The 12,965-nt window shown below is 37.9% G+C and overlaps 1 protein-coding gene across 1 annotated transcript in view; it reads left to right on the top strand.

The window, feature by feature from the left end:
• TMEM131L (transmembrane 131 like) overlaps window positions 1-12,965 on the top strand; it is a 79,283-nt gene that overhangs the window by 39,502 nt on the left and 26,816 nt on the right. Inside the window, 8 exon segments of the mRNA XM_050338007.1 lie at window positions 4,897-4,974; window positions 6,660-6,813; window positions 8,502-8,560; window positions 8,929-9,037; window positions 9,970-10,075; window positions 10,710-10,863; window positions 11,495-11,665; window positions 11,969-12,038. Of these exon segments, the coding sequence (XP_050193964.1) occupies window positions 4,897-4,974; window positions 6,660-6,813; window positions 8,502-8,560; window positions 8,929-9,037; window positions 9,970-10,075; window positions 10,710-10,863; window positions 11,495-11,665; window positions 11,969-12,038 (901 nt within the window).

Genomic DNA, 12,965 nt, shown 5'->3' with positions numbered 1-12,965 from the left:
CTTTTTGTCAGGTAGTATCTCAAAGCTGTAGGCATGCTGTTTCACAGTTCTGACATTTTCCTTACTGTAGAGTGACAAACACACTATCGTATGCTTTATTTATGTGGAGTACAAGCTTGAGGTCATGTTTTGCAGTGTGATACCACCTGGCACTGGTCTTGTTGCAGGACATGAGTTGTGAGAGAGCAGTGACTCAGTTCTCTTAGCTCTGGGTGTAATTTTTCTGTACTGTGCTGTAACTGAGGAATTACTCTTCAGTTCACTGCATGTTACCAATTTGGGCAGAAATACTGCAGCAGTGGGATGGGCTCCTTAGCTGTTAAAGGTGATAAGACAAGTTCTAAATACCAAAGAGGAACTTAAGGCTTGAGTTTTGGTTCCTTTTAGAAAGATGTTGCCCTACAGCTAGCTGTCCTCTTCAGAAGTACCTCCTTCGATTCACCTTACTTATATTCTGATCCAAATCCCATAAAATACTGGTATCATTCCATTTTGTCCGGTTTATATTTTAAGCTTAGAAGATGTGGAATGAAGAAAGGTCAATGAAGTTTTGAGTGAGTGTCTACTCATATGCAGACTTAAGGATACATTACCCTTACATGTACAGTGGAGATTTGTAGTGAAAAAGCATTTAAAACAAACCAGTCGTACTCACTTAACTGTGCAAGTTTCTTTTCCCCTTTTTATTTTTAACTGACATAAAATATAAGTTCAGGATAGCATAAACCTCGTTTACCATCCCTTGTTTCCTTGGGATGATTGAGTTGTAACCTCCAGTGACATTGTCTAGTTCAGTATGCTAAAGGTATCCTTACCTCTGAAGTCTACTGATTCTACTTGGAAACCTCAGATAGAGTGCTGCATGGTGTGTGGGGTTTTTTGCCTCTATTGTCACCTGTTTTAAAGGTGGTTGTGTTTAAGTTGTTAAGTGATACTGACATCCTTGATCAACAAGGCCAGAAAGGCTCTGACATCATTAAGTCCCTTCATGTGCTTGGTAAAGTGACTTTTCTGAGTTGATGGAGGCGTTGTTAACCCAAATACTTGCTCTTACTCCCTTACTGGTTGGAAGCCTACATCAGACTTCCAATTTGAATTGCTTTGTGGCCAGTTTATATTTGTTTAAGATGTACATTTAGTTTGTGTAACTCCTCTGGCTTCTGACACTTGTACCCAAAGCATTTATAGGTGGCATTGTAACTTTCAGCTTTCACTTTGCCAAGCTGAACAGTCCATGCTGCTGCACTGATGGGCTGTCCATTTCTTAACCAGATTGATAACCTCTTCCTGCAGCTTCTTCAATTTGTAAAAAATTATTTTGAAGGTCAATGACTAGAATTGTAAATAGGGATATGGATGAAATTGTGACACCATAGGCTATTTGTGTTGGACATATACCTGGGGATTATACATGAAAGTTTACCTCTACAGTAGTATTTCCATTGGAAATACAATATGCAACAGGTTTGTGCATGCATTTTTTGTGGAAAGTGAACTTCCATGTATTTTGTGTATTTTCATCTTTTAATGGGCAGTGGCACAAAGGCCTTTCTTTTTTCTCTTTCATCTCCCCACTGTTTTTAGCAGAAACTCTTGCAATTAATAAGGAAAGAAAAACAAAATGCAAAGTTGCCTTTTTTGCTATTGAATTTCTTGGTCTTTCTGTTACACTTTTCAAAGTTTCAGCTTTTGAAGGGTTTAAGATTTAAGTGCTCTGGCTGTGGTCCTGGATCCCAGGTTTTCTGGTCTCCTGGCTCACTCATTGGGAGGAAGGAAGAGCTGTGTCTAACACTGTGAATGTTTTAGTATGTCCACGTGGCCATTCAGCAGGGGCTAGTTACCACTAAGCCATAACAGATGGTGGAGCCCATATAGGTCATCTTTGTTTATCCAGCTTCTGGGTGTAGTCTTTGCTCTAGCTGCCTGGTTTTCAGCATTGTTTAATATTTGGATGGCACTAACAGCAGCTACATCCCTGCCTCACTATGTTCAAAATGGTGTAGATGTCAATGGAGGGGTGACATACAGGGTAGAGGACCTTATCATAGGAGGCACAGACATTTCTTTTCTGACTTCCCAGAGGAATTCGAAGTTTATGAACTGATGACTTGGGAAATAGTGCAAGTACTGGCAGGAATCTGACACTTGTTAAGCTATGTTTTGGGCTGGTGGGCAGAGGGTCAGAGAAGCAAACATGTGATGTATGGGTGTGGAGAAAGAAGGTTAGTTGAACAGTAGAGTTTTCTTGGTGTGCCATCCTGATAACTGCCTGCAAAACACTGATGAAACTCTGCTGAATCATTTTTGCAGGGACAGCTTATTAACACCATTCAGAGTGGAAATACCACTTCAGGGTCTGTGACTGTCCGTGACAGAAACTTTGAAGGATCAGCCTACAGGAGGAAGAGGAGGCTTGTTCAGTGTTTGTTCTTTCTTAATGATACTGTAGCCAAACTCCAGGAAGTGGTTTGAACTTCTCAGTCCTGATAATGATGCAGGAATATATCCAGAAATCTTTTATAGAGCCATGTCTGATTGACATCTCCTTGATGGATGAATTATTTCCTAAGTAACTGCCTGTTGTACTCTCCCCAGCAAGAATCCTAGACCTTTGTCCGAAGGTCTAGACCTTGCAAATCAGATGGATGGTTCAGTTTTTAGGGTTTTATTGACAGAAGCCTCTGTTTCTTTAAAATTCAAGTGTGAGAACTTACCAAACCTGTCAATAATTTAATTTGTGTGGCTTCTATCAGTTGTCTCTATTCAGTTCGTATAAGATTTGTGGTGCCGAGCTGGGTATGTACATACAAGTATATATGCCTGCATAACCAATACAGAATAGAGGCATCAGGTAATGAAGGGGCAGTGGTTGTACTGACTTGCAACTCTCTAACTTTACCCTGCCATGCCGCTCCTTTTCAGTTTGCATCTGGTACAAGCATTTGCTGCATCAGTCAGCTCTCTGCTCTGATGCATTAGCAGTGATATTTACAGTGTAAACAGAGTGCTTGCACTGCTGGGAGATGTGGACCTGATCCGGGGTTTGTCTGCTTGGAAACTCTGCTTCTGACAGTGTTTTCTTCCCAGATGCTTTATCTTCTCTTTAGGGTTAACTCAGAGCCATCCTGTGGGTTTTGCAAGATAGTGGGCATGACAGTTATACATCCATTAGAGAAATGCAAACCCATTTCCTTTTCTGAAGAGAGCTTCACAAATAAGTAAAAATTTTCCACACAAAACAGATCAGCATCAAATACACCCCAATAGCATTTTTTTCCCCCTCTGTATGTTTTACATTAGCAACTGTCAATGTTAGATCTATGCCAGGTCAAGAAAAACAAAGGCTGGAAAAATATGATGTACTTGACTTTTTTTTTTTTTTAAATGGTGATGTAGGGGTCTTAAATTACTTTAACCTACAATGGCATTGAATAAGGGCTAACAATGGAAGCAGTGGTATTCTCTCAAGAAGCACTCATAATGGATGTCTAAGCGTAAAGGTTTATCTGAGGTGACCCTCAAAGTTGTAACCTTGCTGCCTCGTTAAAACTCCACTAGCAACCATGACTGTGAGAAGTTAGGAAGTGGTTGCATGTTTTGGAATCAAATGTGGTTTTTTTTTCTGCTATCACAATTTGATGAGGACAAAAGCATCTGTAAAAAAGAAAGGAAGTTGCAGGGGTTAAATTCCTATGGAAAGCTGCGCTGGGGACAGGGCTTGCTTGAGTTGCTGCTAACCACCTTTGCAGGGGTTACGTCGCCCTCTTGTGTGAAGCCTCAGTCATTTTTGTATGAAATGCTATTAAATCAGCTATGCAGATGTTGGCTTCCTTTTGGCAGTGCTTTTATAAAAAATGCCACGCTTGTGGTAAATCTCTCTACTCAGCTGTCCCTGGTCTACCCCCTTCTTCCTGTCCTAGGGAGGTACGAAATAGGGTCCTAGAAACTTTAGAAAGTTTCTTCAGTTTTCCTTTTCAGCATCAAATTATTAAAATTCTTTAAAAGTCAGGTGCATCAACACCTTCAAAAACTTTAACCTGCAGATATCCTACTGACATATTTAGTTCAGTACCACAAGAGAAACAGAGGGCGGGGTTCCCCATCAGTTTCAAAATTAGCAGGAAATTCTGCTGTAATTAAGGCACTGATAGAGTGGCAGGTCTGTCATTCTGATTCTCGGTTTTTCTTTGTTTTTGTAATTTTTTATTTGATTTAGAATCAAGACAAACTGAGAGTTTGTGAAAGTAATTTGACAGTGCAGATATTCCTGATAGCTTTCATGAACTATTCTTGGCTTTGTTGGTGCTGTTGCCCCATTAGATTTATGAGTGCTTTACAAGGTGGTAAAGTCATTAATCTTTTATTTTCTTTTCTTTTTCTGTTCCAGTCAATAAAAAGGCAACACAATCAATAAAAGGCGAAACAAGTATTTTCTGTCTGTCCATTTTGGCACGAAGCCTGTGTATCAGACCATGTCCAAGAAGCACTATGTTCTTGGCCTAGCAGCTGTATTTCAGTATCCAATCAGCAAAGAAAATACACAGAAAACAAGGAAATAAGCTTTTAAATGATACAAAAAGACTCCGTTGAATATAGTTTTTTGACATATGAAAGTTTATCAGAATTCTCATGCAGATGCTGTATAAATATTTGATGATCATATGTAATAATACTTTGATAAGTAAGTAGATGCTGATGGAGACCTGAAATTTGGAGACTGATTGCTGGCTTACTGTACAGAGTAATCATATTAATTTAAAAAATTCCTTACATTGCTCTTTTATGTATACATGGAAGCAGTCTGTTATCTTTATAAACTATGATATATGAATCAGATTTATATGATACAATTTGAAGCACCGTGCTTGATGTTTTCTTTACTTTTCCTTCTTACAGGCAGAAACTATGAATGCCACTCTCTTACGGGTTCACCTTGAGTGCAGTTTACCTAATGACACATATCAGCTAGTTAAGGTATGTTTTAGTATTATTTTATATCTATTTAGGTCTTCTTATTTTAAGCCAAGCTTAGAGGGACACTTTCCAGAGCTCTAGAAGTTTTAGCAGTAATGCATCTTTCAGTGTCTCAGTTTAAAGGGGAATTGTGCTTTTATAAAACTGTATCCTGGGATACTAAATAAATGTGACACATATCACACTAAAATCTTTAGAGAGTGAGATGAAAAAAGATACCTAACACTCCATAAACGTTCAAAGAACCAAACCAATACCAGTCCAACAGGCTAAGTGTTTTAATGTGCGGGTGTTGTACTACTTACATAGGGCACAAAAACGACTAGATCTCTGTCATTTCTTTTCTCTAGAAATGTTTCACAAATGTCTGGTTTACAGTGAGAAGTGATCAGTGGACTGATGGGCGGAAACCTGGGCTGCCTGGTCCGTGTTCTTGGGGTCTCTGAAGGAGGCCATGGCACTGGGCAGAATTGAGGAGGGGCGAGTGTGTTAGCAAAGACGCCCCCTCTAAAAGCACTGAGACCCAGATTCCATAGCTGTATTTCTGTACATGGCATGTGGCAGCTGTCCTGTGCTGTTCCTCTTCATGTTTGGTTCTTGCATTGCATAGTGCATAGGGCTAAGCTTGAGGTACACCTGAACATTTGAGGTTGCATGGAGTGCAGCTGCCTTCTCTTTGATCTGAGCTTCCCAACACCGTGCCTGTGCTCCAGTCTCCATGGCAGCCTCCTCTCCTGCTCCTGGCAGCCATTTCAAGTGCTGAGGGTTTCTTTGATGCTGTGTGAGTGGTGAGCTGGCATCCCATTCCCAGGCACTTCCCGGCTCCTGCCGTACTTCCTTGCAGCACTTCAGATTAGCTGAAGGTGTTTTGCTGCACTTCTGAGAGCACTTCATGTGCCAGTTTTCTACTCCTCCACATCCTAAGCAAATCAGTCCTCTTGGTAGGGTATTGAAGCCAGGGTTTAGCAACCTGTGTGGTGTGATGCAGGACCAATTTATGTTATTCACTGTTGATTGTCTAGTTTTGTTTTGCTTTGTTGGCTTCCATTTTTTGTGTGAAATGGTGTCCGCGTCTTTGTAGTTGCTAGGACTCAGCTGTGTTAACAGCAACCACTCTTTACAGATAGAAATAAGATCCTACTTGTATTTATCTGAAGTATTCTAGCCAGACGACAGTGTTTTCTATTAAGAAATGTACATGTATGTTTGTTTTTTTAAAATTACTTCAGTGAGAAATGGAGACAATAAACACAGGATTTGGAAAAATTAACTATAAACAGACCAGTGAACATGAACTGTCTTCCTACCATTAAGACACATGCATCAGTCTGTTTATGGCACATTTTATTGAAGGCAGAGGATTTAACAAAGGAAACTGTTTTGCAGTCCCTGAGGTGAGACTGACTAAGACAGTTTATGAATTTACATTCTCTCAAGGTTCAGTGTCCTTTTTAGTTGTTTTTGTCTTTGTTTTTGCTGTGCTGTCTGTACTTGCACTGTGTTTGGTTTCTGCTGAGATTTTAACAGAGATCCTAATTACTCCTGTTTTGCCAGCACTTTGGTGCTGGAAACTTTGTCTGTTAGATAATACCTTTGATTAATTTCTCAAGATACCTGTACTGTAATGAATTTTTTTCTGTTCTATCCCCCATCACATACACCCCATATCCCTTGTCTCACTTCAGAGTTGCTGTTTTATGTCTGATGACCCAATGCTGCTAGAAATGAGCTTAACAGTAAGAGTGGAAAATGCCCAGCAAGATTTTGTGGAGCACAGACAATACTTACTGGAGAATCTTTTTGTTGTTTATGTAGCAATGGAAAAAGCAAAGACCTCAGGTAAGTCCTAAATATGCCTGTTAATTGTAATACAGCTTGGTTTTATAAGTAAGTTGTAATTTGATGTGCTAAATTGAATAAAATTCAGTTACAGCTTAAATTCATGAGTGAAGAAAACCAAATCAGTTCAGTTAAACACAGCTTGTCAGAGAATTTGTGTAGGGTAGAGTTACCTTAAACACAGTTCTCTTCATGAGGGTAACAGTTGCAAAGTTGTAAACTATATCTGTTTCATTCTTTTATCTGCTTCATCTTTTATCATTCTTTTATCTGTTTTTTATCCTTTTTTTCTTCCTTTTATGTGTTTCATCTTTTATTCTTACATCTGCTTTCATTCTTCCGTCCTCCGCGCTTACGCATCTGCTTAAGTAGTATGGAAAGATGACATGGTCCTTCAATTTCTACAGCTGCATTTCTGATTTCCCATTAATTAAATTGACCATAATGGGACTGTTGAATGCAGAATGGTTTTTGAAGTACTGGGAGTAGTGGCTGTTGTGGAAAGTAGGGTATTGAAGGATGTGCACGTCATTTCTTCTTGTAAGCTAGAATTCCACAGGCAAAACAATCAAATCCTTGCAGTTTCTTTATGCTGCAAATCCTCTAAATCCAGGGGATTTTATATTATTATAGAGCTTTGCAGTTTGTTAGAATAGCTTTTTTTTGACTGCCAGTTTTACTTACTGATTGGAGAAGAAGGAACTGCTTAAGAATCCGGATTAAAATAATATTTTTTAACATACTTGTTCAAAAAAGAACATCTTTCTGTCTTGTGAGAAATGCCTTTCAAAATCTAGTCACAAAACAATATGTGCAATATATTCTGTTTCCCTTGTACTTGTTCTGTGATGTGATATTTCACAGCTGAAACTGAAATACCCACTGTAAACCTAGTTTCCCTGCCAGGGCGATGCCAGTGCTTTGTTATATCGAGTTGTGAATACGTAAGCATCTGCTTACTCATAATCAGCATCTTGAACCCTCTTTTGGAAGCTGGCACTTGTAGTCTTTCTTTCAAGCAGGTGAGCAAAGCACACACATTATTAAAAATTGTGACTGGTGAACTGGGAGTGTCCTTTCACTGTGAACCTGCATATACTGATGTAATTCAAACATAAGTTAGGGTAAGAACTCAAATTGTCTTCCTTATGGAAGTTGAGTGACCACCTGTAGCATAAAAGTCATCTCTTATTCTGTTCTACTGTGGTTTTTTTGATCCTCTGCCTCTTCATCATGTCCTGTGGACAGGAACATAGCTTTGACAGTGACAAAGGGCGGTCACCCAGTGCAGCTGTACCACTTCATTGGCAGTTGAAAGCTGTGTTATACCTGTCTCCTGTTAGGCAATAGTTTGCTACCCTACCAGGGGATAGGACCATTCCTGTTTTGAGCCCAAAGCATTGAGTGTGGCTTCACATTGTCTCTTTAGAATGCTTTCTGTTTAGAACAGGAGAGCTAGGATCTTGTGTAGCTGGTGTGATACAGAACAGTTTTTACTGATCTCTCTCCTGCTGTTCATAGTCTGCGCCTTAAAAAGTTACTTCAGCATCAGCCATCCTTCTTTCTTTCACCTGTCATAACAAAGATTTTTGAATTTAAATTAGGATTGCTTCTCATATGAGTGTTTGACAAAATGAGAGTGCTTCCATCGTTGGTGAACTTACCTTGGTGTTTGTTCTTTTGGACAGGTCATTCATCATTAGATGTGCATATCATGCATTCTGGAAACAACCTTGTGCATATACAGGTAATCGTGGGCTTCAGGAAATCATAATTTAGGGTGTTGAATTTGATTATGAAATTAGCTTACTGGCTTTCTCTAATAGCAGATTGATTTTGCTGGTAACAAATGTCACAGTTCTAAATTTTTAAAATGTGCCAAAATATCTAATAAATCCTTGAGATGATGAGTTGTAATTCAGTGATGGATTTTTTTTTTTTTTTCAGACATAAGAGCTGTTAACCTGAATAAAAATTCATGTGTTAATTTAAAAGATATGAGAAAATGGCAGATGGTGGCTTGCAAATTTGACAAGAAGACAGACTAATACAGGAGCTGCAATACTAATAATGGTAGTGCTGCTACAAAGATGATAATGTCTTATCTTCTTGCAGGAAATACGGCACTTGTCACAAAAAGACGCATCACCTGTGGAGTTTGAGCCAGTACTGCTGTCTTCATCGTCTACTAACTTTACAAAAGTTGCTTCTATTTCTTGTAAAGGTACTTTATATACTTTATATATATATACTAAATATATAAAAATATATTTAGAGATAATAGGATGAAACAGGATTTGATTATAAAAAGGTAGCTTTTTTCAGCAGACCCTGAAAGATCTCAAAATCAATTTGTCTGGACTTTATTGAGGGAGAGGATGCATTCTTTCTACTAATTGTTTCCACCATTTTTGAGTATATATGCTTCCTCTTATGCTGATTGAAGACTCTAAGCTATACATATTTCAAGAAGGGGAAGAAAACATTTGCTAAAATGTTAGCATAATTATTGAATATGCTTTTTCAACATCTTTTATAATGTATGTTTTTTTCTGTTTGAAATACGTTTTCTAGAAGTCTATTGTGCTTGGGTGGTCATTTTCTATGACAGTTCTTGGCAGCATCATTGAAGAGTTTTGCCTGAGACCAGACATCTTTGTGGCAGAGGATGACATTTCAGTGTTCCTGACTCCAGCCTGTTTTCTATTCTGACCACTAGACTGCAGTGTACAGACTTTAAACTTTTATGGAGCAAGCTGCTTTCATAATGACATGTTTTTCCTAGCAAAAAAAGGGCAAATAAGAAAAAAGAAGGGACTATTATGTTTAGTGATTCTTTTTTCAGAGCAGTTTTTCACTTATTAAAAGGAGGCAGTGGGCAATGTTATGTAAGAATGCTGTGCCAATGACATGTGCTTAAAATTGGTCAGGTAGCTCGTCTCAACTTTGTGTTTTTTGAAGGTGTTTGGCATTCATAAATTCTTCTTAAAGCAAGGCTTGAAACCTGTGAAAATTAGGACTTAAGCAATTAAATGCTTTGCTCATCTCTGTGAGGGTTGAACCATTTGTGGTGTTCCTGCAAATCTTCACTTGAAAATTATTGTGGATATGCTTTTGTCCTGGCTGATCTATTCTGTGTGTCTGCTCTTTGCCCAGCTGCATCCTGTGACAGTGAAAGTCTTTATTCTGACAACAAGAAGAACAATGTATTGGAAGGCACTACAACACTAAAAGCCTGTCTTTCCTGTCCTGTAATGGAAGGGTAGGTTGACGGTGGATTTTTGTATGTTTGTTAACACTTAATGATATTACAATAAAATTACTGTAACATACTTTTAAGAGAGGAAATTAACTTGCTTTGTCACTGAATGATTCCAGGGTCAGTGAAGAGGCTTCTTCCTGTTACTGCTGTGTTGTTTACCAATACAGACCTGTGACATGTCAAGCAGTAGTTACGTATTTTATCCCGAGAAGAGAAAGATACACCTTAGCAGCTCATATCATATAAATGTTGCTTAGTCCGTGATAACATTTCCAACAACCTTGTTAATGTAGTGCAGAAGCTGGATAGTTTTAGAAAAAATGTGAAGTCTTTTCTTTCTTCAGTCATCTTCTGCTGATTTCATCCAACTTACTGTTTCACAAAGCAGTAAGCAATGTTCTACTATAGCATAACCAGAGAGGTTTTACCTACCTCTTTTACATGGTTTTTATAAATTTTTACTCTCCTATGTAATTATTACAAAGGACATAATTTTGTTCTTCTCTATAAAAACTTAAAAGAGCTTCATTATGCAAGAATACCACATAGCTTTTCTTGTATGGACCACTTATACGTGCTCAAGGACAATTGCAGATGTATTGCAGTGTATTTTGTTTTCTGGATTTACTTACAGGTATTTTGATATAGATCCTTCTGCAGCATTGTTTCATATAGAACCACATCATAATACTTCAGGATTTTGGTCCATATGGTTTACAAATAATTTTCACTTCAGCATTGAATTGAATGAAGTCTTCATAGCCAGAGAAACAAAGAACATAGTAAAGGTAAGCTTTATTTCTTCTTCATACAGTGTATTGTCTCTGATTTAAGGAGACCTTTGACATACAAAATAGATTGTTTGACGAACTCTGTGTTCTCAGAGCTGTTTGGAATCGGTTAAAAATAAAGATATATTTAACTGTTAGGTCCTGAAGAGCTTGCTTTCTCAGGAGGCGTTATTTACTGTCCAGCTTAGTTTTGTATTGTTTTATTAACAACTGTTCTTTCATTTGAGTTGCAACTACAGATGCATCAAATTATAGACTCTTGCTCGGTTCTCAGAATTGTTACATGTGTGTTTGTGCTCTTCAGGATTCAGCATTTGTTCATAGGCCATAATGGAAGTCTTTAGTGCATAGATGAGCTTTGAAGTTTAGAAGGCGGAGCCAGTCATTTACTTGCGCAATTGCTTGATTCAAACCAGGCAAATCTGGTTTATGAACACATCTAAATGTCTCTTTTTATATTTTGATAGGAGATTGGCACATGTGCACTGTGTGGGTCAGTTATAGGCACATATGTGCATGTAGTAGCAGAAAAAACATGAAGGACGAGAAATTTTACATTCTTCAAGGTACCACTTGCACCAAAAATGGTTTACAAATTGTAATTCAGTTTTTGTTTGATTCTTTCTAGATTCTGAACTTTGATGAACCTTTGACTCTACCTCCAGGCTGCTGGAATGTATTTTCTTTGAAGCTCAGTGTGAAAGACACTGTAACGAATGTGCTCTCTAGTATTTGTTTGACCACAAATGTGGGAGTGATATTTGAAATACCTCTGCAGATATATGCGACCGTGTCCAAGGTATTGTGTTCAATTGTGTATTGATTTATTATTAAGCCCCACAAACCCAACTGCAGCAGTGTCTCTCAGGCCAGAAATTTGTTCCTTAGTCCTGAAAGAAAATCTAAGTACCAAACCACTCTGTAAAACTGTTCTGTAGCTTGAGAAGTCCCCAAAGTTGAACAGTGATGGAATTATAGTTCTCTATTTTTAATTCTTTTTTTTTTTTTTTTTTTTTTGAGTCACTGAAATTATACACTGAGAAACTGAAATTTGTTCTCTTGTTTTGTCATATGATCAGTTGTTTTTGTTTTGTTTCTCCAGCAGGGAGATCTTAATTTTGAAGCAATTGCCCACTGTGATATTCAGTGCTACTTGGGAAAGTCTGATTCAGGTAAGCTTGTCTCAGGCTTTTTTTGGCATCTGTCAGTAGTTTTATTGTAGAAAATTCATTTTATACAGCAGGACTTGTAATGAGGATATTGTTCACACAAATACTTAGTTTTATATTTTTTAAAAAAACACCACTTTTCTGGGAATATATAAGTGGCTGTGAGCAACCTGTAGTGAGTACATGGTGCACTATTTCAGACCTCTTAATTCCACAGCACGTGCCTTCTGGTTTAGGATACTAGTATTTGTTAAAGAGAAAAGCGTAATGCACAAGTCCGAAAATACTGACCTAAAGAATTGGATTATCGCATTCATCATCAATCTCAATTCATCACTTTAAACATTAAGGATGGTAAAATAAAGTACATGGACTTTCAAAATAACTAACTTTTGTTTTCTTTCAAAAGAAGTTTGCTTTTTTAACTCCTTTCTGCTGTGTGAAAATGCTTGAACCAATACAAGTCTAACTTTCTAAAAGGCATTAACCTTTAGGCTGTTGTAAAGCCTTGCAGTTTATCTTAAGAATTTGAGGAAGTTTTCAACACCGAGAAGAGGAGCTAAAATGAAAACACTATTTCTGCCAAACTGTGGGATTTGTTTTGCTCCTTACTGTGCTACTGTAATGTTTTACCACTATTTAGTGCATTATCTTGATGTTTTACTGGCATCAGTGGAGAGTGCTGTGTAGACTACTGATAACACGATGACTTTTCAATGGCATCCATTAGAAATGGTGGCAGTAAAAAGGGCTTGCTAGAGCATGCAAGCCTGTGTAATACACATACTCTTGTTTGCATGTACAGTTACTGTGGTTTTGCAGATGTATTTCCTTAAGCAAATCTGATATGTAAAATAATACATATACCCTCACATATGATTACTTTGAAGGGGAAAAGTGGGTTGCCTTCTTTATTTTTCCATCTGAACC

This window comes from Myiozetetes cayanensis, unplaced genomic scaffold (genome assembly GCF_022539395.1).
Source record: "Myiozetetes cayanensis isolate MyiCay16 unplaced genomic scaffold, myiCay2020 scf7, whole genome shotgun sequence".
In the NCBI taxonomy this organism is placed as follows: Eukaryota; Metazoa; Chordata; class Aves; order Passeriformes; family Tyrannidae; genus Myiozetetes; species Myiozetetes cayanensis.
Note: the sequence above shows the minus strand (reverse complement) of the source record. Positions and strands in the feature narration are given on the sequence as shown.